This window comes from Nymphaea colorata, chromosome 14 (genome assembly GCF_008831285.2).
Source record: "Nymphaea colorata isolate Beijing-Zhang1983 chromosome 14, ASM883128v2, whole genome shotgun sequence".
Taxonomy (NCBI): Eukaryota; Viridiplantae; Streptophyta; class Magnoliopsida; order Nymphaeales; family Nymphaeaceae; genus Nymphaea; species Nymphaea colorata.
The window spans coordinates 8963987-8990369 of NC_045151.1; the positions used below are offsets into that span (position 1 = coordinate 8963987).

Here is a 26383-nt window from a genome sequence, read left to right on the forward strand (position 1 = left end):
GAATAAGTGAAAGCTAAAGGCAGAGGGAAGAGAGGTGGAGTGGAATATATTGTATTCTAAATTTGTGTGTCCTCGGAAATCATAACGTATGTCCTTAAATATTCTGGTGAAGTACGTCATTAATATTTGCTCGTCCAACAAGATAATGAAGGTTCTTCATGTTTAATGGCAGTATTGGAATTAAATCCACCAAGCTGCTGATTCAGTCATTCAATTAAATTGATTGACATTGACAAAATCATCAAAATTCAATTTTGAAAAAATTATATATATGTTGAAAATTCATATAATTAAAAATCAAAGAAGTCTTAGAAATACTTAAATTGACATGCGACACTATTGAATCAGCCGCTGAATTGAATTGGTTTGCCACCAACTTGAATTGGTCAATTCAACTCGACTGTGATACCATTGATTATTGTTCCTCAAGTATTTTGCAAACCCTTTTTTTTTTGCTAATTGTGTACTGAAATAAAGTACCAATCATAGTTAAAGTAACAAAAGATTATATTTGTCTTAAAAGTGCGAATATACGGAACAAATTTACCAATAAGAGTGCCTCAATCTCCTATGCACGGCGAGCTTCTTTCTGCAAGTTGCTGAGGCTGTGACTAAAATTTGATTTTGCAGGCATGCCCGTTTGTGTTTTCTGCTTTGTTCTGGGAACCACCATAGGGGCACGTTGTTCGCTAACAGGAGGATTCATGTTAACGGCAATGGCTTTAGCCGCATATGCAAGAATCAGATTGTTGTCCCTAAGTGAAGGAAACTCTTTCATGATCTGCAGATGAAAAAGTCACAGACAGCATAGCTTGTTAGAAGAAAAGATAGTCAATCATGGTACTATTTTGTGAAATACCACATTACCTGAGAAGCAGAATCTAACTGTTTACACATAAATAGGACTTCTAAGATCAACAGAGGCTGCTCATGTAACGCAGAACAACGTTGCTGCCAAGGCAAAGGCAAAGCAGCAAGAACATGTAGACCCAGAGCCCAAGCATTAAGCTGGGAGATTTCAGCGTGTGACATATTTCCATCACGCCTCTTCAAGAAAAAAGTGCACCTTTAAAAATGGACAATAGTGGGCTTAAGAAAATATCAAGAAACAGCCAGTTCTTTCAGCTCCCACATCTGTCAATGGAAGAAATTATAGACAAAGACATGGAGATATACAAGAAGTTGCTTTGACCGCAAGTTAGGAAGTTGTTGCATGGCACCCATAGCAACTGGCAGAGCATCATTAGCTTCATGGAATGATGAAAGGATCTTGAAGCCTCTACCGGACCGCCACCACTGACAGGATCAGCAGTAAGCAGCTCAACAAGTTGCCTGCCCCGCAACTCTCTCCGCAAATCTATAGATAAATTGGCACTTTCAACTACTTCTAAGGCTGCAGAAACAGCACCCTTGCCAGCCAATCTCAAAGCAAGACCTTCAGGATCTTCCTTGCAATCAGCTTCAACCTGAATGAACCTCATTCAGACAGGAGATTAAGGGGAAAACACCATTAGTCAAAATCCTTTAAACATTTATTTCTGTTATAGATATCAGAGTCTTTCAGGAGTCACCATACACAAACATAAAATACAATGAGCCACTCACCTCCTGCCAGCTGTTATATCTGTCATCTGCACACAGTATGTGACTATATCTCTGCAAAGCTTGTCGTGCTAGGATGGCCTGATGATATAGAAATAGCTATCACCATCTCAACGCACATTTTCAGCTTTCACAAGTACGAAAAAATTGGCATAAAAAGGCTATGCTAACTAAAAGCTTCGTCATATTTTGACAACATTGCTCAAAGGTCCTAATTTCTTCAGAAAAGTCTAGTATGGAAATTGATCATGGCCGCATTAGTTTCAACCTTAACAAAAGTCCCAGAATCTCCATGATGTTCTTTACAAAATTGTAGATTGTTCAAATTCCCTTTTTAATACATGAAGACAATGATTGATGTGTATGTGCAGTATCAGTCCACATTCAAAGCTGTAAAAAAGTCACAAACTACATGCTTGCATGCTAGAATCAGGCATTGGGAATCAGATATAGAATAGAACCACCTAAAAGGTTCAACTACCAAGCGAGGAGCTCAATCACCAACTCATTGAATCTAGACATAATTGCTGCTTGAATCCTGTAGGAATGAAGTCAATTATGGTAATTCTCATTTTTCATTAAAATGTTACGTAAAATAATAAGCCAGAAGTACTCCAGTCATTTTCTCGGATCTAATTGAAAATAAAAGGATCCAGCAGATAGAAATTGACAAACCAATTTCAGAAGGAACTTTTAACAGGAAGAGGTTTTATCCTTGTCCTTCATTAGTATAAGCAAATAAATTAACAATAGACCTTCTGAATAAGTTTCTTAGTTGGTGCTAACTCTGCAAGGCCCGATTTTGGTAAATGTCGAAAAAAGTACTTATAGGCACTTAAGATACACTGAATATTTATGGATCCAGTGTTATCAATGTTCCTCTATTTAAGGGAATCACTTAAATCATCTTATAACCTACTGACACAAAAGGGATATTCAGCCTCATTAGGATAACCTGGATGACCTCTTGAGCAACCTCATTGTGTTGTTCCCCTTACTCTTGATGAGAGTAGACACACATGCGCACACACGCATATGCACGTCATGGGTTTTGACCTTACTAACACACCGACAGAGTCATTTTCAGAAAAGCTGAAGAAATCAGTTCTTGAAAGATCTGCAGTATTACAAGAGCAGAAAATGAAGAAAAAAATGAAGCTTGAAAAAACAAATCTTTGTTTTGGAATTATCATAACTTTTACATGATACACAAAGGAAGTGAATGCTTAGAGAATCATTAGTTTTCCAAAAGGAAGAAAAGGCAATCAGAAACCCGTAAGAATACGGTGGCTTCTCAATCTTCTAGCTTCTCACAGAGAGAGACAGAGACAGAGAGAACAAAGAAATGATAGAGTTTAGGGGAATGTATTATGTAAGGTCCTCTCCTAGGGAAAGAAGCATCCAACCTATGAAATGAAGGAAAATAAAGTGTCAATGCCCTAACTTGATGGCCTGACCGGCCTCATATAGGTGGATGGACAAATCAGGCAGCCGTTTCTTTGTGGCGTAGACATAATCAAGATACTCACACAGACCAGAAACAAAGAGACTTAAAATGGTTTTCCCACACAAATAACTCGAAAGATGAAAGACAAGATAAACAATCAATGATTTTGCACCTCACTCCTAAGAGGATCACCCTGTGGAAGATGGCAAATGCACATGGTGAGAACATCCATCGCAGCATTAAGCTCCCATCTATGAAGATATCTGCAATTGATATTTCAGAAATCAAGAAAAGCCCATTATGAAGAACTAATGACCCAGAAGGCCGAAACACTTATTCTTATGCATGCAAACGTTAATGCAAGATACCAAAAATGAAAATGGAGATGCCCCATTTATGTTACTTCTTTATGAAGGTTAGACATGGAACATGACTTGGAACTGAATTTAAGTATCTTATGTCACAATTACATAATTAGATATGATTACTGGAACTTATTTGTTCCATCATTGGTTATAGTCCTCAGCAAGTTAATCAAGGATTTGAAGACGAAGAGCTACAAGATTTTAGTTATGTGTGATAATTTCAAATAACAAAAAGCTTCCAAATTTTTTAATGTCAAATAAACCATATGAAATAAAAAGTAAAAGAACTGGGCATACCATTAACAAAAGAGACAGTGCTTAAAGCTTCGCTAAATGCTTACATGGACTTTCATGCTGGCACCTGAAGAGCCATTGATATTCATAATTAAATTATCAATAGTTTTCCTATTGAAGTAGTCAAAGAGTTCTCAACATGGCCTTGTCCTATGTCCTTTCCGACAAGCCACTGGAAATGAATCCCCCTTCTCTGCAAAACAACATGCTTCGCAATCTTCAAGCACTCCTAAGGACTGTCCACTAGTCCTGTCTGAATGTGGCTAATACATCTCACATGTAAACCAATATTTCAAGCCATTATCACAAATATCGTTTTCGGATATTAAATGGCAAGAGGGTAGAGTTGGTTTTCTTGGGAAAATATAAGGAAATCTCAGGAAGTTTTAAAAAGTTAAAAAAGGAAAATTGTTAAAAATAACATGTAAAAAAAATCTGGTAACTACGAAATGTCAAAAACGCAAAAAAACAAAAAAAAAAAAACAAAAAAAAGCAAAAAATGCAAAGAAAACGTGAAAATGTTTTTTTTGTGTGTTTTTCATTTTGACATTTAAAAAAAATGTTCTTTTGCCCATTTTAAAACATTGAATGCCATGAATATCAACACTTCTTCAAAGACTATAATAGAATATCTTTTCAGTTTTAACACCTGTATCAGCATCAATCACTGCACATACACAAATAGAAACAAGTCCAAATGCCTGGATTATGGTTTAGAACAAAAATTATGAGACTTGAAGCAAAGCTGGTAAAGTACAGAAGGTAATGCATACGATTATGTGACTTTAAGTGGTACCAACAACGAAACTACAGGGCTGAGTGGTGAATTACGGTTATGCAGTGATAGTGAACCAAATCCTAAGTCAAGCAGAGAATCTACACGACTTAAAACTATTAGCAAATATCCATTCTTAAAAATCAGTTCATTAGTCCGATGTGATCAGGTGCACCAGGACTTCATCTATGGTAGAAAAAAGTGAAGCATAAAAAGTTATTCATGGAGAAGAGAAATGTAACACAGGGGTGGCTGCTGCATACTTGAGAGCAAGTCTGGCGGCCAGTTGCTTATCTTTCAATCTCAAAACAATATTGCCAACTATTGCTCCATACGCTATGTATACCATAACCATGTGGCAAGTCAGTGGCTAAATGATTTTCTTCACCTCTTTCAACTAGCAACTGTAGCAACCAATCAGAAGCCCCACCACATAAACAACGATCAGATAAAGCAAGAGCATCCATATATTTTCCTTCACCTATTAATCTGTAAACAAATATATGTGGAAAATCATTAAAATGACAGTGGATTCTGAGGCCACGTACCGAACAGTATATGATGGACACTGACACTAGAATGGTTCTTATTCAACTCATTAACAGAAAGTGTACTTTCACCAGCATCATCTGAGTAGCAGAATGTCTTTAGAGTTCAGACACTTCATCTGGTCCAGTATTAACTTCCATCCTCTAAAATAAACATCCTATAATTCTAATCAGACAAAGGATGACGTGGGGGAAAACTTTGGAAGCAAAAGCAAGCTTTCCCATCTCATTGAAGGAACCAAACGTGAACCAATCAAGATGTCAATGTTACTAAATTATTGCTAAAACTGAGGAACATATTTTTTCCAAAAAGTAACAGTAACAACATAAAACATAACATAAGCCATTTCACTGAGATACACTAACGAGAATTACTTCATATGTTAGTACATCAACATATAAACAAATGGTAGAGAGCATTGTCACCACTACTGTAATGATCTAGTTGGTACTTGTTAGATCCAACCTGGCCCCTAGTAATTTTGTTTCCACCCAAAGGATGACGTGGGGGAAAACTTTGGAAGCAAAAGCAAGCTTTCCCATCTAATTGAAGGAACCAAACGTGAACCAATCAAGATGTCAATGTTACTAAATTATTGCTAAAACTGAGGAACATATTTTTTCCAAAAAGTAACAGTAACAGCATAAGACATAACATAAGCCATTTCATTGAGATACACTAACGAGAATTACTTCATATGTTAGTACATCAACATATAAACAAATGGTAGAGAGCATTGTCACCACTACTATAATGACCTAGTTGGTACTTGGTAGATCTAACCTGGCCCCTAGTAATTTTGTTTCCACCCTGAACAAGGCTAGGAACCAAGAAAACCAATCACTTAACAACCCTCTTTATAAGTCTCCAAAGATTCTTAACACTTTAGAGTTGTTACAATCCACCACCCCCCTTTTTCTTGAAGCACACGTGTCTGCTTGTGTGGGACTCTAGGTCTGAGTATTGAACCAGCTCTGATACCACTATAAGAAACCGGCTAGCAGTTCTCAATCCACCCCCTAACCATTTTGGTTTCAGCCCGAATAAGGCTAGGAACCAGGACAACCAATCACACAACAACCTCCTTTGTAAGTCCCTCAAGATTCTTTACAATCCGAGATATGAGTAAACAAAAACTAACAAAGCAATCTCAAAATTTAGAGATATGTAACAAGATCACAACAACCTGTACTTAAAACAAAAACTATATCATCAAGAATCCAGCAGTAATAAGAATGCATTAAATGTGTTTGAGAGAAATTAGTTATGCATGTTTTGTTTTGGGATCTATGAAGTGATCAGGTTATAACAGAGACTTTGTGATTTTATTAGGGTAGCCACATATACATGAGGGTATTCTATATTCTAATTTGAATGAAACAACAGTTGGGACATGAGAATGCCTGATGTTCGAAAATTGTTTAATCAAGAGGTATCGAGATATACCATATATCCAAGAAGCACCAAAATGTATCCAAATATAAAAAGAAATTTTTGGTGGCCAGGGATAAAAAAAGAGATTGCTGAATTCATCTTACGATGTTTCATGTGCCTTAAGGGGTGTGGATTGTAACACTCAAAAATTTAATATTGTAACACCTTAGTCTCTTATCCAATATTGTAAAGAATCTTTGGAGACCTATAAAGGGGGTTATTAAGTGACTTTGTCTTGATTCAACCTTTTCTGAGGTGGAACCGAAACTGTTAGAGGGCATGTTGGAATCTGCCAGCCAAGTGGTTATAGTGGTATCAAAGTCGGTTCAGCATTCAAACCTAAGGTCGCATACACATGAAGACGCGTGCCTTAAAGGAGGGAGGGTGGAGATTGTAACTCTCCAAAAGTTTAATTATAAAGAATTGTTTGAGACTTATAAAGGGAATTGTTAAATGATTAGTTGTACTGGTTCTTAGCCTTTTTCCGGCCTACTTGGGGGTGGGTTAGGATCCACTGGCCAGGTTGTTACAGATACAATTCTCGGGTCCCTAACAACAAGGTTTTCTTTTAAGGTGTGCATTGGGAAGTTTGTTTTTCTTGGGAATTCAAACAATTAAAAATATAAAAAAATAACATATTTTAGTTTTTTTTACTCATTTTCTTACAAAAAGATTGATCAATATTCAAATAATTATTAAATATTAAATAAACATAAAAAACACTCTTTCTGGAAAAAGGGAAATAAAAAAAAATGATACTTCTATTTTTTCATTTTTCTTCAAATATCATAAATTTTTTCTTGTTTTTCTTTTTTACCTTCTTTCTGTCCTGCTTTTGCTTTTTTTTTTTTTTGGGTTGGGGTGGGGGGAGGGTGAAGAACCATTGGATTTGTGACAATGGTAAAGAAAAATGTCTCCACGGAGGAGCAATAAATTGAATTAGGAAACACATATAATAATTTATTAGTCAAAGGGTTGAAAAATGAATGCGTAAAATAGGGGGGGTTGAGACCCTGACATGCACACAGGAAGGAAGAGGTCCAGCAGTTGAGTTAGTCGTAAAGCAAGAAAACTAGCATTTGAGGCTAGACAACAGCTAGCTTCATCATTTTATAAAGGTATATGTGGGCATTCTTCTCTGCAAAATATAAGATTATTTAAAAAAAAAAATCACATATGGGACATATGTCTTGTTGAGGAAGATGAACATTCATCACCTACTCCTAAGAACTAAGCTTATAGATAACTAAACAACATGCATAATTTGGAGCTTCTTCCTAAGAGTTTTGTGTTGAATTCAATTTTATAGATAGTTTATGTGATAAATTCAGTGTCTTTTTTTTATGTTGTACACACAGCACACACACAAACACATATCAAACAAGTAACCTTCATGTGGCTACCCATCTGAAAGTTTTGATGAGTTTTTTTGTCTCCATAAAAGGAAAAAATCAAAGAGAAAATGGTATAAACTTGAACGAATTTTTCCCTTTTCTTTAAGTATATATGAGAAACTGTACCTACCAAGCATGTAGACACTAGTTTTAGCTTACCCTCTATCATATATCAACAACAGGCAAGAGATCATAATAATTAGATTTTGAGAAACAAATAATGTCCACCATAATAATCCATCATGCTAGTCAACCCAGCCTCCCAACATAAAAGATAGGAGAAAAGCAAGACAAATACTACTGCAGTGGAATAAAGTCAGTTGTTGCATAGGTCCAAAACATTATAAAAGATAGACAATAAGCAGAGAAACCTTTCAACAGCTTCTTGATATGGTCCTTCGTTCTCCCAATCCAATGAAAGAAAAACTGCCTTTTCCAGGTCCACATTTTCAAACTTCTGAGCACTTTGTAAGAATTCTGAAGAGCCATGATTTTGTGCATCAGACTCTGAAACAGATGTAGATACATGACTTCCGACTACAACATGGCCTTTGTCTTCCTCTTCTCACTCTGTATCGTTGTCAGGCTCAAAAGAACGCTTAATAGCAAATCTGGACTCAGCTTTGGATTTTCCAACTTCAACTATGCATCTTCAGGTGGCAGCGGATTCAGACACTCTATGGAGATTTGATTGCATCTGTATCCATCGATTTAAAGTTGTTAACCTGCAATAAATTGAAAAAATGTACTTAAATGACAATAGCATAGACAAGAACAAGAATAGGCAGAAATAATTGAAGCGTTTCCTTCTGCAGAAGCAATGGATCGGGATTTGCTGTCAAGGCTGGCCCTCCCAGAAGATGGCATCAGGGGAATACAAGCCCAACCATGACCAAATCTTGGAGGGTACACTGGTGGTACACATGCTGGTATCACTTTGTGAACCAAATCAGCAGACATGATATCAACCACTTTTACGGCTGCATCAGCATTGCTTCTTTCAAATACCAAACAGGTTAAAAGCGCAGAAAACATATAAAAGATAAATTATCAGGAAAACTACATAATGAAGTACAACATTTTGGATTTCATAGACAACAGTTAAAAGATGTGCCTCTCATTATGCAACATAATGTCCAAGTATTTTCTCTAGATATAATTACCTTGTCAAAGTTGACCATTTACATGGTTACTAGTGATGGGAGATTTCCCTCATGCATATACAAAAACAATATGTCCTAAACAGGATCATGTTCATGCTAAATCATTGAAACAAAATCTTAACTGTAGCGGAAGCGTACCTGAATCCATCTGAACAAATGGACGATCGGATTGCAGTAGGATCTTTCAGGGTCTTTGCGGTGCACTTGCGGTCACTCTCAGATGGGGAAGAGACAACCCTAGAAGCCAACATTTCTACCAACCATTGCATGACCCCAGGGACCACTACCATTTTATATTATGGGCAATTATAGATTCAACTCATCAAAGAGTCCGTAATTGCGTACAAGTATCTATACATTACAAAATTACCCCATACAATATAAAATTATGTAATATCCAAAAATGCAATCACTTAAGCAAATATTTACATTAAGACAGCCATAATGTCTGAAATTCCTCATAGACATATGCCGACCCACCAAATGATCCTTACAATCTCCCACTTGGGCCAAATATGTCTTCATACATTCAGACATTGTATAAAACCTTAAGAGCTCATAACTGCTATCTTATTAAACATCATTTTCACAAATCTCGTCCATGATCATATCAACACAGAACCAAAGCGGCTTTCGCTATATTAAAATTAGCTAGACCTTCAATGATCACAAATGTTAACACAATCAATGACATAGATCTGATATGGATGTATAACATGAGAATTACATATAATGTGATTACAACATGTCTATTCTCAACTGGTCCAATTTTAAAACTTTATGGAGATCAAAAGCACATAAACACAGAATGAAACTAAAGAACTTAAACTTTGTTATGCAGAAAACTAAATATGTGTCTATACATCAGAGCAAATAAAATACAAACTCCCACTAAACTAGTACATCATCCAAAGGTAACACCCTCATATGAACAACATGTTCATGAAAGACCTTAGGTGTTAAACCCTTGGTAAACGGATCCGCAATCATAGAGTTTGTCCCAATATGCTCTAAAGACACCTGACCATTCTGTATCATCTTTTTAATCCAAAAACTTAATATCGATGTGCTTCGACTTTGACAAACTTTGGCTCTTATTAGAGTACACGACTGCTGAATTATTGTCACACAATAACCTTAGTGGTCTTTCTACACCATTCATAATGCGCAGCCCTGTGACAAAATTCTGCAACCATAAAGCATGATTGGATGCCTCGTAACATGCTATGTTACTTTATTGGCACCCAGCAAAGTCAGAATCTGAATACCCAATGATCTCCAACTGATCTGACTTCCTGTATGTGTGCATAAAATTTTTTGTTCTTTGTAAGTACATCAATACATTTTTGGCTGCTTTCTAATAATCCATATCAGGATTACTTAAGTATCTGCCTAACATTCCAATGATAAGTGCAATATCCGGACGAGTACAAACCTGAGCATACATAAGACTTCCCACGACAGATGAATAGGGAATCTTTTCCATTTCCTTAGATTCGATTTCACTTTTAGAGCACTGTTTGAGACTAAACTTGTCTCCTCTAGCAACTGGAGTATCTCCTAATTTACAATTATTCATGCCATACCACTGAAGCACCTTATAAATATAGGCCTTTTGTGATAATCTAAGAACACCCCGAGAATGATCTCGAAATATCTGGATCCCTAATACAAAAGATGCATCACCAAGATCCTTTATGTCAAACTTTGTTGACAAAATTTCTTAGTTTCATGCATTATACCCACATCATTACTTGCCAGCAATATATCATCGACATATAAAACCAAAAAGATAAATTTACCTCCACTGAACTTTTAGTATACACATTCATCAACCATATTAGTTTCGAAACCAAATGAAACTATAACTTAATAAAATTTGTAATACCGCTGACGGGAAGCTTACTTTAGCCTATAGATGAATTTCCTCAGTGGTACCTCTACTTGATTTTCTTGAGGTTGTTGAGTTTGTTATTCAGTAGGGAGACTGACATTATTGTCTTCTTCTGAACATGTTGATGGAACAATGGTAAGAACAAAAACCTGACTATTGCTTTCAACATCTGTATGAGTAGACTCACGTCTCTCTTCAAAGACAATATGTTTAACTTCATCACCTCCCCCAAACTCAATATCCTCAAAGAAATGGGCATTTCTCGTTTCAAAGAAAGACTTACTGGATGGATTATAAAACTTATAACACCTTAATGTTTGTTCGTTTTCCCTTTATACATTCAATGCAAACATTAAAGTCTACAAAAAACAAGGGACTCAAGAATTCCATTTGACATAAGCCTTTTTAATCTCTTTTCAGAGATATATCCTAAGCGCCCATGCCACAACATAGCAGAATTCTCATTGGCTAATTTTCTTTTAGTACCACTAGACGTAACATGCAATGTTTCATGATATGAAGCAATCATATCAAGCAAATAGAGGTTATCACTACAAGATAAAAAACCAGTGACTATCAAATTTGAGTGCAGAAACAACTTAAATTTACTTCTTTCAAATGAACAATAATAAACAAATTTATCCAGTAAAGAAATAAAAATCAAATTCCATCTAAAAGACGATACTACATAAGTTTCTGTCAAATTCAAATAATAGACAGTCTTTAACAATAACCAAAAATCTGCTATGGCTTCAACCTTTGCCTTCTTGTCATTGCCCACTTAGATGAATCTTTCTGCATCATTTAGCGTCCGACAAGTTAGGCAGCCTTGCACAGAAACACTTATGTGAGTAGTAGCAACCGAATCTACCTATCAAGTGTGTTTTGGTACTGAAATTAAATTAACCTCAGAACGAAACCAAAGTGAGAATCGTACATTTCTTTTTACGCCATGCGTGATACTTAGTACAATCCTTCTTTATATGACCTTCATCTTTGCAAAAGAAGCAGCCTGATTTGCCTTCCTTATGCTTCTTCTGTTTCTTAATGAATGGCTGGTCAGCTGCAACTTCTTTAATATCTTACTTTTAGGTGTAGTAGCCAAGTGAGCACTTTTCATTCTATCATGCTTCATTCTCTTATCTTTTTCCACACAATGCGAAATGAACTCATTAAGAGTCCACTTCTCCTTCTGACAGTTATAACTAACTTTAAACTGTCCAAACTGTGGTGGAAGAGAAAGGAGAACCATATGCACTATGAAGTCTTCATGTAACTTCAGACCTAGTGCCTGTAATTTTGAAGCAAGATGAGACATTTCCATAATGTGCTCCCGTATGTTCCCCTTGCCTTTATACTTCAGTGTCACAAGTTTACTCAAAAAAGTGCTTGTTATGTCAGGCATGTCAGCACACTATAGGCAATCTAATTTTATTCCTTTGTTCTAGCTAGGCAGCTTTAATATAAGTTCATAATAAAGCCTTACAATTAACAAAAGAATACAAATAGATGATAAGTTCACAGGTGCTATGAACCATGGTCCAACGGTTTTCTTTAGAAGTAAAGAACTATCCATGTCAGCAAAACCTCAAACAGCTCATCCTTGCTTTACCATGCATTGTTTGATCATTTTGCATTACAACATATTCTTTTATTAAGTATTACAAACAATAGCTTATCCAGCGTCGAAACAAGGAAACGCCATAAGCAGATACCATTCAAAGGGGAAAAGTCCAAACATGGCAAAGAGCACTGAAAGCATGAGAAAAGGAGCTCTAGGTCCACAACACTAGATACTTACATCTTTAGGCCACTCATACACAAGTGAGAAAAAGTTAAAATCATGAGTTGTGTCAATCCCATCAACTATGTCGCCTACATTTGCAACATAGATTATGAAAGCAGAAAGATAAGTGGCAGCTTTGCTGCTTAGGTGACCAAGAGACTTTTTCCCAGAATCTGTGGTATCTTAAGTAGCAGCGTCTGAGTTGCGCTCGGCTGCAGTTGAACTAGCTGAAGTTGGCTTGATAATTATAAGCCCAAGCCCAAGCACCCCATCTTTATGTGTAGCAGATCGTGCTTGTCCATGTAAAAGGTGTCTACTTTCACAGGATTTTCTTCTGTTTCTTCATCAGAGAGCGCTCTAACAAGATTGTGGAGCTTCCCTAAAGATAAGTAAAGATAAGACAGGTTTAAGACCACATAACAAGGTCTTGTAGAGTAGCAGATTACCCAAAATAGATGCATTAGTTAATGCTAAAAAATTAAGGTAGAGCATCCATGAATCTTCAGTGTAATAATGGGAGATCACATGATCCAGAATGGAAAACTAACCACTCAAAAATTGCCATTTCCCCTTGTGAGCATCCTCAATCATCTGGTCCAATATGGCAAGGGCTCGCAGCCTATGCCCTTGTTTGTTCATTTCAGATACTGATGTTCCAATAGTTTCCCCAGAAAAAATTGTTTGGAGGATCATTGGCTTCTCCTGAAGGCACAGAAATACCAGTGCACTTCTTCGCAAAAGGTAACTGCATCACAAAGCAACTATTGATTGAGGAGATTACACCACCATTTTTCCTTTTTTCTCTAATGCGTTTCGGGTCATTAACTAATTCAGACCCTTGAAATAGCAACTGAATATGCCCAGTAACTTCAAGGGAGACCCTGCCATTCCTTTGTCTACAAAATGAAGGTATACCACCTTATGTTGTATGCTACTATGAATATTTAAGTTTAATAAAACTATTTGTCTATGTGTGTTCTACATGGTTTAAGCCTACATGATTATTCTTTCATATTCCGAATATTTAAAAGCTCTTCCACAATGGCGTTACTCGTCAAGTGATTTGTTCCATTCTGTCCTAAGCACATCTGTTTTAAAAGTATATTAAATTATAACTAGAAGGGTCTACTCTATAGAAAAACTAGCATCACTGTTTTCAAAACATTCAGGAGAACCAAGATCCAAATAGTGATTTTCATCCATAATTTGCCTTAACTGCGTTAGTGCAAACGGAGCCAAACTGAAACGAAAAGAAAGTATCCTTTAGGTGATCTAAATTAAAAAGTTTATCAAGAGTGAGATTTGAATAGATTGATGATCCTCTGTCAGAGACCTAAATAGATTCGTGTATTCTCTTCCTATAAAGACAACATAATGCTGTGAAGCCAAATTGACATTGAAAAGTTAAGCATACAACCAGAATGAAATGAATGCATCCAACCTTCTACCAAAAAACTTGATGAAGAGCGGACGTAGGCCAAGTCCAATCCGTTTCTGCACTTACTCCATTGTTCGAAGAAACTTCATCAACTAATTTATCAGCTATGATTCACTTTGTAGTTACCTGGACAAAATTATTAAAAAATGCATTACCAGAAATATTTTTCCCTAAATTTTTGTGGCAGGAAAACAACATAGAGAGAATAATATATGACTGAAGCCAGAATATCCCAAGAATAAAGGGCTAATGAACAGAGCTAGTGGCAGTAGTAGTGGCACTAAAAATAAACATCCTGGATGGGGATACGATAGGAAATCCACCCCATTACAACAGAGTTATGAAGAGAGCTCATGCACATGTTGATTAAAAGAGGTACTCTGTTTCTCCCAAAAGTCTCCAACCCCCCACCGATGATGGGAAAAAACAAAGAGCAATTTTGCAAATTTCATCGTGCTCCAGGACACGACACAGAAGACTGCCTTGTACTTAAAAATATTGTGCAAGATGCAGTAGATAAAGAAATCATCAAAGAAGTCAGCGAACAACTAGACATTCTCAAAAACCCTTTTCCTAAACATGGGAAAGGAATAGTTTTGATGGTCAGATTTTCAATAGGTCGTCAAATTATGGTGACAAACAAAAGGGATACAGCGTCCCTGGATTTCTTTGAATTACTTTTCAAACATGATAAATGATCCATCAATGCACAAACCGGACTGGTTAAACAAGACCATCTGACGGAGATTGATCAGAAGTCACAAGTGTGTGACCCTGAACCATTGGAATCCATTTTCGAGGAATTAGACTCCTTACTCGAAGTCAGGAAGGGAAGATTTAGCCTTAACCAAGGAAATGGATGGGCATTTGAATTATGTGAAAATGGTCCGATCATGTTCTTTGATAAAGATCTACCAATTGGAGGTGCATCGCATAATGATGCCTTGCACATAGTACTAGAAACAAGGGGAACCAGAGTTTCTCATGTTTTAATTGATGGTGGAGCAAGCCTGAACATTTGTCCACAACAAACAGCTCGTGAGTTAGGCATAAGACAGGCTGACTATACACCGTCATCGATTTTCATCCATGGATATGATGGAACAGGACAACCATGCCTAGGATGTATATGTCTAGATCTGAATATCTCTAAGACGTATCATCGGGTTTTATTTCATGTGGTGGATATAGAACCCTCATTCAACCTATTGCTTGGCCGACCGTGGATCCATACTACCAATGCAGTTCCTTCCACTCTACATCAGTGCATCAAATGGACTCACAACAGGAATACTATAACCATGTATACAGAGGATAGGGAGAGTCGGCTTGTGCACCCAATGATTTCGGTACCAACATATACAATTGAGGTACCCAGTATTCGAGTCTGCAAAGAGGAAGAAATATCTCAAAGTCTTAGCAGATTAGCCATTCAGAAACCAAAGAAACAGGTGTGGGTGAAAAAGGGTACCAAAACTGAAACAAGTTACAAAAGTCATCCGTTATTCAAGAAATTCTGCCAGAATGAGAACGGATTGGATTTACTCATACGCCATGACTACCAGCCATTTATTGGCCTTGGCAAACATGAAAATGGAATCTTGAAACCAGTTACCTTGACAGGACAACGAGGCACTCAAGCCTTAGGATGCCAAAGCTATGAAAAAGTGGATGCCGAGGAAGAATTCAAGCCAATACCTTTTGTCAAGAGCAATACCATAGGCAGATGTTCACCATCAATCTAAATCAATAAATTTGCTATCATTTTGTCATCCAGTCATCATTTTGTTATTTTGTTATCATTGTACTCCAAATAGACCAAGTGTCTTCATTTTGTAATACCTTCAAAGATGCAATGGCATATGCAATTTACTTCCATGTATAATGTCTCAAATCTCATCTAACTTCTTTATAATCTTTAGGATGACATCTGAGGATCAAACAACAAAAGTCTTTAAGGAGGTAAATCAAGAATTCACTGAGATAGAGTGTCTAGAGTTCATCCAAATAAGAAAGCAAGATCAACTGTCACCTTTGATTAATGATCCCATTGAGGAAACTAATATTGGCACGGAAGAGAACCCAAAGATTTTGCAAATCGGAACAAGTCTTTCAGCAGGTGAAAGAAAAGAGTTGATAGACTTCCTCAAAGAGCATCAAGAAGCCTTTGCATGGACTTATGAGGACATGCCAGGACTCGATACAAAATTAGTCGAGCATCGACTACCATTGAAACCAGAATGCAAGTCAATCAAACAAAAGTTGAGAAAACTAGACCCTCGTCTTGAGGGGCAAGTTAAGGAAGGCCTAGAAGACCTGCTAAAGGTAGGGTTCATCCGAGCAATCGACTATCCTGAATGGTTAGCAAACATTGTGGTAGTCCCAAAGAAAAATGGCAAAATTCGGCTCTGCATCGATTTCAAAGATTTGAATAAGGCTACACCAAAGGATGACTACCCACTTCCAAACATCGACTTGTTGGTCGACAGTACTGCAGGCCACGCTTTGTTCTCCTTTATGGATGGATATTCTGGCTATAACCAAATTAAACTGGCTGCTCAAGATCAAGCCAAAACATCGTTTACAACCCCATGGGGCACTTTTTGTTATACGGTAATGCCGTTTGGTTTGAAGAACGTTGGGGAAACATATCAAAGAGCCATGGCAGCTATTTTTCATGATCAAATGCATCAGATCATGGTTGCATATGTAGATGATCTACTAATTAAGTCAAAAACAGGGGAAAATCACATCAATATTCTTTCTCAAGTTTTTGATAGGCTCTTACAGTATAAGCTTAGGTTGAATCCACAAAAATGTGTATTTGGTGTGGAATCTGGTAAGCTTTTGGGATTTATGGTTAGCAAAAAGGGAATCGAAATGGATCCCTCCAAAGCAAAGGCGATCATCAAAATGCCGCCGCCAACAAATCTCAAGGAGCTACGCAGCTTGCAAGACAGAATTCAGTCAATTAGATGGTTTATATCTAATCTTGCCATGAGATGTGAACCCTTCAACCATTTACTGCGGAAAGGAGTCAAGTTTGAATGGGGACATGAATGTCAAGTCTCATTTGAAAAGATCAAGCAGTATCTTCTTTGTCCACCAATTTTAAAACCACCAATTCTGAGGAAACCTCTACTTCTTTACATCACAGTCAACAATTCAGCTTGTGGTGGATTTTTGGCTCAATATGAAGAAGGATGTCGAATAGAACATGCCATTTATTACATCAGTAAGACATTTGTGCAGTATGAAAAGAACTACTCGCACATAGAAAAAACTTGCTTGGCCTTGGTATGGATGTGTCAAAAATTAAGACATTACCTATTGGCATGCGAAGTTAAAATTTTATCCAAACTTAATCCACTCAAATATATCCTTGAACAGCCATTTCTGAATGGAATGATAGCAAAGTGGCAGGTTTTGCTGATGCAATATGATTTAGAATATGTGTCACAAAAATCAATCAAGGGGCAAGCCATTGCAGACCAATTGGCTGATTTTCCTCTATATGAAGAAATTAAAACAAATGATGATTTTCCAAATGAGCAAATCCTAACGACTGAACCAGAGCCGATTTGGGAGATATACTTTGATGGATCTAAGAGCACAGTTGGGGCAGGCATTGGGATACTTTTCATTACACCAGAAAGGGAAATGATTCCTTACTCTCTCAAATTGAATTTTTCCTGCACGCATAATATGGCAGAGTATGAGGCCCTAATCCAAGGATTCAAAATGTTGCTCAAATTTAAAGTGCAGAGAGTTCGCATTTTTGAAGATTCTCTCTTAGTTGTCAGTCAGGTCAATGGAGATTGACAAGTCAAAGATCAGAAATTGATCTCATATCAAGAGTTAGCAGCTTCCCTCTTAAGACAGTTCGAAGAATATCAACTCTTACATGTCAAAAGAGAATTTAACCCAATAGAAGACGGTTTAGCCAGTTTAGGCTCTACCATTGCCTTCAAACCTGGAGAATCTATCAGATCTTTTGAAGTTGGAAGACTCGAACAACCATATTTTGTCATACCAGAACAGGTGTTGCAAGCAGAAAGTAGAGAAACACCATGGTATCAGAACATCAAGGATTTTCTCCAAACTGGAACACTTCCACCAGCAATGTCTCGAAAAGAGCAAAAAGTTTTGAGACACATGTCTTCAAGTTATTTCATTTTAACCGACATCCTATACAGAAGAGGATTCAACACAGAATATGCTAGATGTCTCGATGCAAATGAGGCACTAGAAGTCATTCAAGAAGCCCATGAAGGAATTTGTGGGGGGCATGTAGGGTATCAGACCCTCGTCAAGCAGATAGTCAGAGCAGGGTACTATTGGCCCACAATGCAAAGAGACTGTCACCAATTTGTCAAGAAATGCATCAAATGTCAGTTGCATGCACCATCAATTCATGCTCTAGCAGCGTACCTTCATTCAAGTCAGCTCACCATGGCCATTCTCCATGTGGGCCTTCGACGTGGTTGGACCAATCAATCCACCTGCCTCAAATGGACACAGGTATTTTCTTGCAGCTATAGATTATTTCACCAAATGGGTCGAAGCAATCACCTTAAAAACAGTCGAAGGACGACATGTAGTGTCCTTCATCCACAAAAATCTTTTGTGTAGATTTGGCATCCCGCACGATATCGTTTCTGACAATGGTACTCATTTTAAAAATGAGAAAGTGCACAATCTTTGTCACAAACACAAAATACAACATCACTTCTCTGCCCTATATTACCCTCAAGGTAATGGTCAGGCAGAAGCAACCAACAAGATCTTGATTCGTGTCTTAGAAAGGACTGTTGAAACAGACCGAGATTGGCACGAGAAAATGCACAATGCACTTTGGGCGTATCGAACCACAATTCGGATACCCACCAATGCTACACCGACAGAATTAGTATATGGAATGGAAATTGTCCTTCCATTACATGTCCAAAAACCAGCAATGAAATTTGCTGCTCTCATTGAACTCCCAATTAGCAAGTATCAAAAAAAGAGACTTGCTCAATTAGACCTCTTAGACGAGAAAAGACTACAAGCGGCAGAGCATGCCGAAGTCTGTCGTAAGAGAGTCACCCGACATTATGCCAAATCAGTCATTGAAAGAAAATTTCAGGTAAATGATCTTGTTTTAAGATCCATAGTTCCACTCAGGAGTAGACCTAAGGGAAAATGGGTACCGAACTGGGAAGGACCTTATGTCGTCAAGGAGGTTCTACCTCACAATTCTTATCGGCTGATTGACGACGATGGAGTCGAAATCCCTGATCCGATTAATGCTTTGCATCTCAAGAAATTCTATACTTGAATTTGCAAATCAATGATTTCAAAACAATTGTGCTTTAAACACATTTTTGCCAATTTTCAAACCAACTAAGGGGCATAGTATCCCTTAGTTTAAAAAAAAAAAGCGTCAAAATTTTCAAACTCAGCCCATGTCTTGAGGACAACGGCATAGGCATTGGCTTGAAATACGCAAGAAATTTCAATGAAATTGAGGGATTAATGTAGAAAAATTAATGTTGGTCTCGACAATTGGCACTTGTAAGGGTCTAGCATGAGATACCACAAGAAAAAGTCTTTGTGAGCTAAAAGACCTTGGCAAGATGCAAAAAAAAGCTATCAAGCAAAATGAATTGAGCGATGAGCTCGGGGTGAGTGTAGTTGTTCCTCTGGTTCAAAGCTCTACAGGCACGGGTTGGCATACGACCTATGCTTACCCCGTGAAGTTAAAAAGCAATCCATGAACATTTTGCTTATATTAAGTCTCCTAAAGCCTTTTGAATTCGAGCAAGTAAGTCCGAGGAGTGTTTACACTTGGTACCCTAAGGCCAACTGGTTTAGGAGTTACCTGCCCAAAGCTTGTTACAAGGGTTCAGAAGAAAGCCCGATAGACTTGATATTACACAAAGCAAACTACACAAATCCGCTAAAGCGGTGGAACTCCGTAGTAGCTTTTGGGGTGGTGAGGAATTTCTCCCAAGAGTGAAGGGTGAGTCAAAAAGAAAATCAAAATTCAAAAGCAAAAGCGAGTATGTGAAAAACTAAGTAAAAGGAGAGAAAAAGCACTTGCCAATGGTCTAGAAGGCATCAAGAGCTAAGTTCTCCAAGCATCAAATGCAAAAACTTTCACAATTACAAAATTTTTCAAACAACATTAATTCCTCTACAAAGCCTCCAATGAGATGGAAAAAAATCTTCTTATTTCAGGTCTATGCCTAGCATTTCCCCTCGAGCGAGGATGGTTCAACATCATTTGAAAAATGGATTTTCCAAACGATTTGCAAAAAATTTGGTGCGTGAATCTTTACTATTAAGCAAATTATTCAACTTAACAGCAAAGAGGGGCATCTGTTAACACCCCAAATTTTTCCACATCAAAATTGAAGCAATATGAAAATTTCACAAAAGAATTGTGAAAATTTGCAATTTCAAAGCCAATTTCGAATCTAAAGAACAATTAGATTCAAATCGTGAATGTAACCCAGGACATGAATCCCCATGCAAGATTACGAGTCCAAATCCAATTGCAAAATTTAAATTTTGACTTAGATCCAAGAATTGAGTCTAGAATGCTACACGGGACCCACGTGTGGGCCCCACCTAGCCCGTGTGGTCCAGAGCCCCCCAGGGGCCATGCCCCCCCTCCATTTAAAAAAAAATAAAAAAAATAAATATTGAAGAAAAGTCATTTTCAAGAAGAAATAAAGGAGAAACCTAGGAAAAGAGAGACATTTATGTCTCTCTCTCTTTTTTAACCAGGTCCTCCTTAAAAAAAAAATTATTTTCAAAGAAGCAATGACTAGACTGGTCAAACTCACCTAACCTACTTAATCCAAGTAGGTTTGACCCGGGTGCACCCAAAAGTGGTGCCAATTCCAGCTAGGTTCGGTCAGCACGGACTCAACACAGTCAAAACGTAAGTCTGTCTCATGATCCAATTAATGGACGAAAATAGACTTTGATCGAACCAAACTCACTTTGACTAAACTCAGTTAAAGTACAATTTAGCTCAATTAAGAGCTTTCTTGACCCAAATTTATCAAATTACCTCAAACAAAGTCAAACTACTCGCAAATGAGCTTTGACTTTGGTCAATTGGTCGAAATTGATCAATTTGGATACTTTTGCCCTTCCACGGTCAAATTGAGATTAAAAAGCCTAAATTGGTTTATGAAAAGCAAATAAACATTTGAATTTGTCAAATGCATGAATCAAATACCAAATTCAAATTGAATTTCTCAAGTGAAAGTTTGATTCAGTTGAAATTCATTTTCAATCAAGTTTTGGATGAAAATACCCTTTTCGAACCAAATTTGATAAAATTTTCAAATTTTATTAAACTTTAAATTGAATTATCATAATTCAATGGCATTTGGAGCTTAGTAACTAGGTTTTAACCTTACAAGCTCAATTTCAAACAAAAAATAAATAAATAGTACAAAATAAGGGCAAAACCCTGTGCAAGAGCATTTTCGTCCAAAATTTTGGTCAAGTTTGTCACCTAGGTCTGAACCCATGTTGACCAAATCTAGCCCAGCCCACCTAGCTCGTGGAAATGGGCTGAGAAATGGTCAATTAGAGCCTTTGAAGCCTATTTAACTCATTTTATAAGTCCCCAAGGTCTTAAGCAAGTTCCCAAGGTAAGTTAAGAAGGTGGTTGAACCCACCTCTTCCTCTATATAAACCTCCCCTTGGCCACCAAGGAGGAAGACGAATTTTTGGAGTATTCCATCAAGTGTTGCAGCCAAGGAGCTTGGAGAGAGAAGTCAAGGAGGAGCAAGAAGATTCGTCCAAGCTTTCTCCTCCCCTTTCTCTCATTTTCTTCTTCATTCTCTCTATCGAGTTTGATAAGTTAGGTGCTTTAGTGAACCCTTACTTAGGATTTTCGTGGAGAGAAGCTCTCTCATTCTCTAATCCAAATTCTAGCAAGCAAGCTATTTCTTATTCTAACTTTGCTAAGCTTGAATCCACGGTTGGGTTCTTGTTTAGGATTGCTCGATTTAGAAAACAAGTGAAGACGAAGGACATACATCAAGACCGACCGCAAGGTAGGTGATTTTAACTCACTTCTCTTCTACTTTAGCTTATTATTGATTTATTTTAATTCCAGCAATTCGTGGGAGGGTTTATTTTCATTTGCTTATGGCTTGGAATGATTTCCAGCTAAGGGAAACCTACGCTTCAATGTACATGTTAATGCATAATGCATGCATATGTCGGTTTTTCTTAAATATAAACCCACGTATCAAATTTTGAAATGGGCCCCAAGGCTACGTCCCTTTCAAATGAATCAACTTAATACCATTTTGAACTCCCTACCATGAGAGAATCCCATGGTGAGAGAGTGATTTTGCTGCATCATGTATGATGAAAATGCCTATAAGGGATGGATACGTTCTTATGAATGTGATCCACCCTTGCATGGCGAAATGATGGACGAATAAGCTTGAGCATTGTTTTATTTTCTTTCTTATTTACAGTCATTTTGATTCATGTCTTTCAATTTAATTAATGAAGGGTAGTAGGGGAGATGTGAAACAAGTTTTCAATCTTCTTACATGAAAGAACCCAACAATGAATCCTCATGATTCATGAATCATGCGGTCCCTTGATAAAATTTTATTTTGAAAAGTAAGGTACATATATGTATACATTGTTATATATGTACATATATGTATCTGATTTCTTGTCAAAAATTACATTCCTCTATTAAAAACAGGTTGGAACATGTTTCCAAACCGGTTTTTAAGGAAATGGGCCATTTTTATTGATTTTCCTAGTGCAAGGCTATGAATCATTTTCATTTCATTTTTACTTAATTTCAGCAAATCCATACGTAAGATGTATGTATGTTGTTGAAATCAGACCATGTTTCGTAGGAATTGGTTTAAGAATGTCAAAGTTTACATATTTGAAATACCAACTATCCTAGAATCATTCAAAAGAGTTGACGATCTCATTACTATCAAATCTGGAATTTGAATCTATTTGAAAGACTTCTTATTTCTATCTAAGAGACAAGACCTTCATTGGAATCAATGTCTACAATTTTCAGCTATCTAAATCAACACAATGTCAGATTTTTAGCTATTTTGAGACAAAAGTGGATGTCATCCATGTCTCCCATCCATTTCAAAGATTGAACTTGGCATCATTTATATATTTTCATCATTTTGATAATTTTATGTCAAGCCTCAAGCTTATGGACTACATCTCTAATTCATGTGCTTAATCATATAATAAGAACATATAGAGAAAGTCCTACATTTTAATCAATCTTCATGCATAGATTGTATGACGTGCAATATGGACTTTGAGATATTATGAGAGAGTGAAGAATGTATGTTTCATATGAATGAATCTTGAGAGATTATGAGAGAGTGAAGAATGTATGTTTCATATGAATGAATCTTGAGGGATTATGAGAGAGAGAAGAATGAATGTTCCATATAGTTTCCCTTCCCGTTTCATGCATTCACCTTCACTCAAAATCAATAGCACCACATGCACATTCTCAAGTTGTTAAGTGATTCAAATTTGAGTTGCAAAAAGTGACCAAGTCATATTGCAATGAGAATTTGTAAACGTCACTTAACTTCAAAAGAAAACACAAGCAATGCATTCATAATCTTTTGGCCAAAGTGCATTTGAAAAACAACATGCTTTCTAACGATTTGGAACTCATGTTCTTTCAAAAGAATGAATTATACAAATCACATGATTTGACAAAAGAAGAGTTCAAAATCAATTTTGATCATAAGATGATCATCATCACCTAAAGTTCACAACGAAGAACTCAATTCCAAATCTTCAAAATCCTCAAGAATTATGTATTTCAAATCGAAAGCAAAGGTCTTAAACCAATTTGAAGACCCCCCAATATTCAAATTCATTTATTTAAAAATGAATTTCGGTTCTTGAATCCAAAACCTCAATGCACAAGCACATAGGATTTGCATCAATAACTCGTATATGATCCAAATGTTCCTTAGTCCTTGGTCTAATTACCCCTGTTAAAGGCGGCAGGAACGGTTGGACCTCGTACCGACTGGCGGATTCCTTTCTCTTGAAAATTTTCTCAAAATCCCAATTTTAAAAGAATTTTGCTGACTCGCATTTCGACCTCCTTAAAAACGGAGAGGGGTGCGAACACCTGGGCATCGGGCCGGACTGGGCTGGGCTGGCCTGGTCCATTTACAAAATGCTGGCAACAATTAACATTCGGATCGGGCTGGCCTGGTACCCGTCCTGAATATTAACGGGCTGGCCGGGCAGGGACCTACTCAACCATGTCTGAGGCCTGGCCCGACCCATTTTTTAATTGCTAAACGGGTCGAGCCAGGCAGGGACAGTTTCTGAAGGGTTGGGTCCGGATTTGGCCAACCGCAGTCAGTAGTAGTACTCTATGAAAATAATAGCCTATGCCCAATTTAACCACTACAACATGCTTCCACGAAGTTGAAAAGGAAATCAAATAAACGATTGCCATGCAATCCCAGATTAAACCTAACAAGAAATGGATCTTAGATTCTTAGGTATAAGAAAATTAGATCAAACTAGGCAGTAAACCTTCAACACAATGGCATCCAAACTGCACAAAAAGGGAGCATGAGAATGACCCAATAAAAAAGGGACACCATATTACGAAGGAGTAGATGTAAAAGACAAACAAACAACAAGGCTGAATCTTTATAAACCGAAACATTAAAATATACAGCCATAATGAAGCGACAAAAGCAAAAAAACCGAAGGCTAAGAACTCCAAGCTCTCCATCTCCAGCAACACCATTGGTAACATTGGCAACTTGTTTAACTAGGCTTGATCCCAAGGGCCATGGCTTGGTTTTCTAGTAGCATTACATGGTTTCTTAACTCTCACCATTTCACAGAAATTAATTATAAGTTAAGCTGACTCACCACTCAGTGTGGTCCACACCATAGCAAAAGAGAATAAGGTTATAATGGGCATCATAGTTCATAGGTATAGTTGTTGCTGGATGTACAAACTACATCCTTTCCTTGATTTAGAACCACAAGTTTAATATCCAAAAGTTTACATTGCAAGAGTTTTACATCAACATTCCAACATATCATAAGTTTATCCATGATTCCGCACCACAAAAGATATTACCTGCAAAAGATTTACAATAGTTAGTTCACAAATTACATAAATAGAATACTAAGTACTACAAATTGAAAAAAAAAAACCATGATTCATGCATTGGATTAACTCGTCAGAATGGTGCTCTGCTTCATGAGAACTGTAACATTGACACATTAATTTAAGCATGCTATTATGTTATCTATAAAATAAATTAGCATTGAACTATGAACATCATACGTTTCACACAGGTTGCGTGCATCACCAAGTCTGTGTGCAGATTAACAATTCAACATTTTTAGGAATAGTTGAACATCAGTAATCATTAAGAATTCTTCCTGATATACTAAATGCAGATTCTGAAGCAACTATAGATACAGGAATGGCTAATACATCTCGAGCCATCTTTGCTTCAATTTTATATTTGTTTTCATTTATCTTCCATAAAGATAATATGTTGAAGTCTATAATAGTTGCAATTTCTTTCATTAGATCAATCAAATATTTGTCTAAATCTGTGTGAGCCACTATAAGAGATAGTGGAGCTGAATTATGTTTTGAACCCATATCTAGCCACACTTCTATACTCTTCCGTTGTAATAATGGTACTAGTGGATGCGTTTCTCATTTGTATATTACTTGTGTCACTATCATCATACATATTTTTGTATTAGTATACAATTCATGAAGGATGTTCTCTATAACTTTATATTTTACCATTGCATCAGGTTTATCCAAATCGTCAAAGAAATACTTCAAGTATGACAACTTGAACTTAGGATCCAAAACGGCTGCAATTGCAAAGAGAATATTGTAGCTCTTGAAGTATTTTTCAATTTTTTTTTGCATTTTGTATGCCCTTATATGTTCATTTGATGTTCCACGATGCCTAGGCAAATGATAGTAAATTGATAAATTTTTTTCAAAAACAAGATTAGATGTTGCTTATTGGTAAATAATAGATTTGTTGCTTTAAGAACTGACGTAAATTAGATGCATGAGACCACTCATCCTCAGAAGGCAAACATGCATAATTAGGATCACACGATGCTAATGTTGAAAGACATCTTTGAATAAAAATGCATCTCTCAACATTATAAATGTAGAATTCCATCGAGTAGGAACA

The 26383-nt window shown here is 36.9% G+C and overlaps 1 protein-coding gene across 1 annotated transcript; it reads right to left on the reverse strand.

The window, feature by feature from the left end:
* Positions 1–562: 562 nt before the first annotated feature.
* On the reverse strand, positions 563–8792 carry LOC116267745 (uncharacterized). Its single transcript, XM_031649630.2, has 6 exons — positions 8232–8792; positions 4747–4972; positions 3222–3312; positions 1606–1683; positions 868–1466; positions 563–781 (listed from the first exon to the last, which is right to left on the reverse strand). The coding sequence occupies exons 2-5, from the start codon at positions 4836–4838 to the stop codon at positions 1122–1124; spliced, it is 606 nt and encodes a 201-aa protein (XP_031505490.1). The 5' UTR covers positions 4839–4972; positions 8232–8792; the 3' UTR covers positions 563–781; positions 868–1121.
* Positions 8793–26383: the final 17591 nt, after the last annotated feature.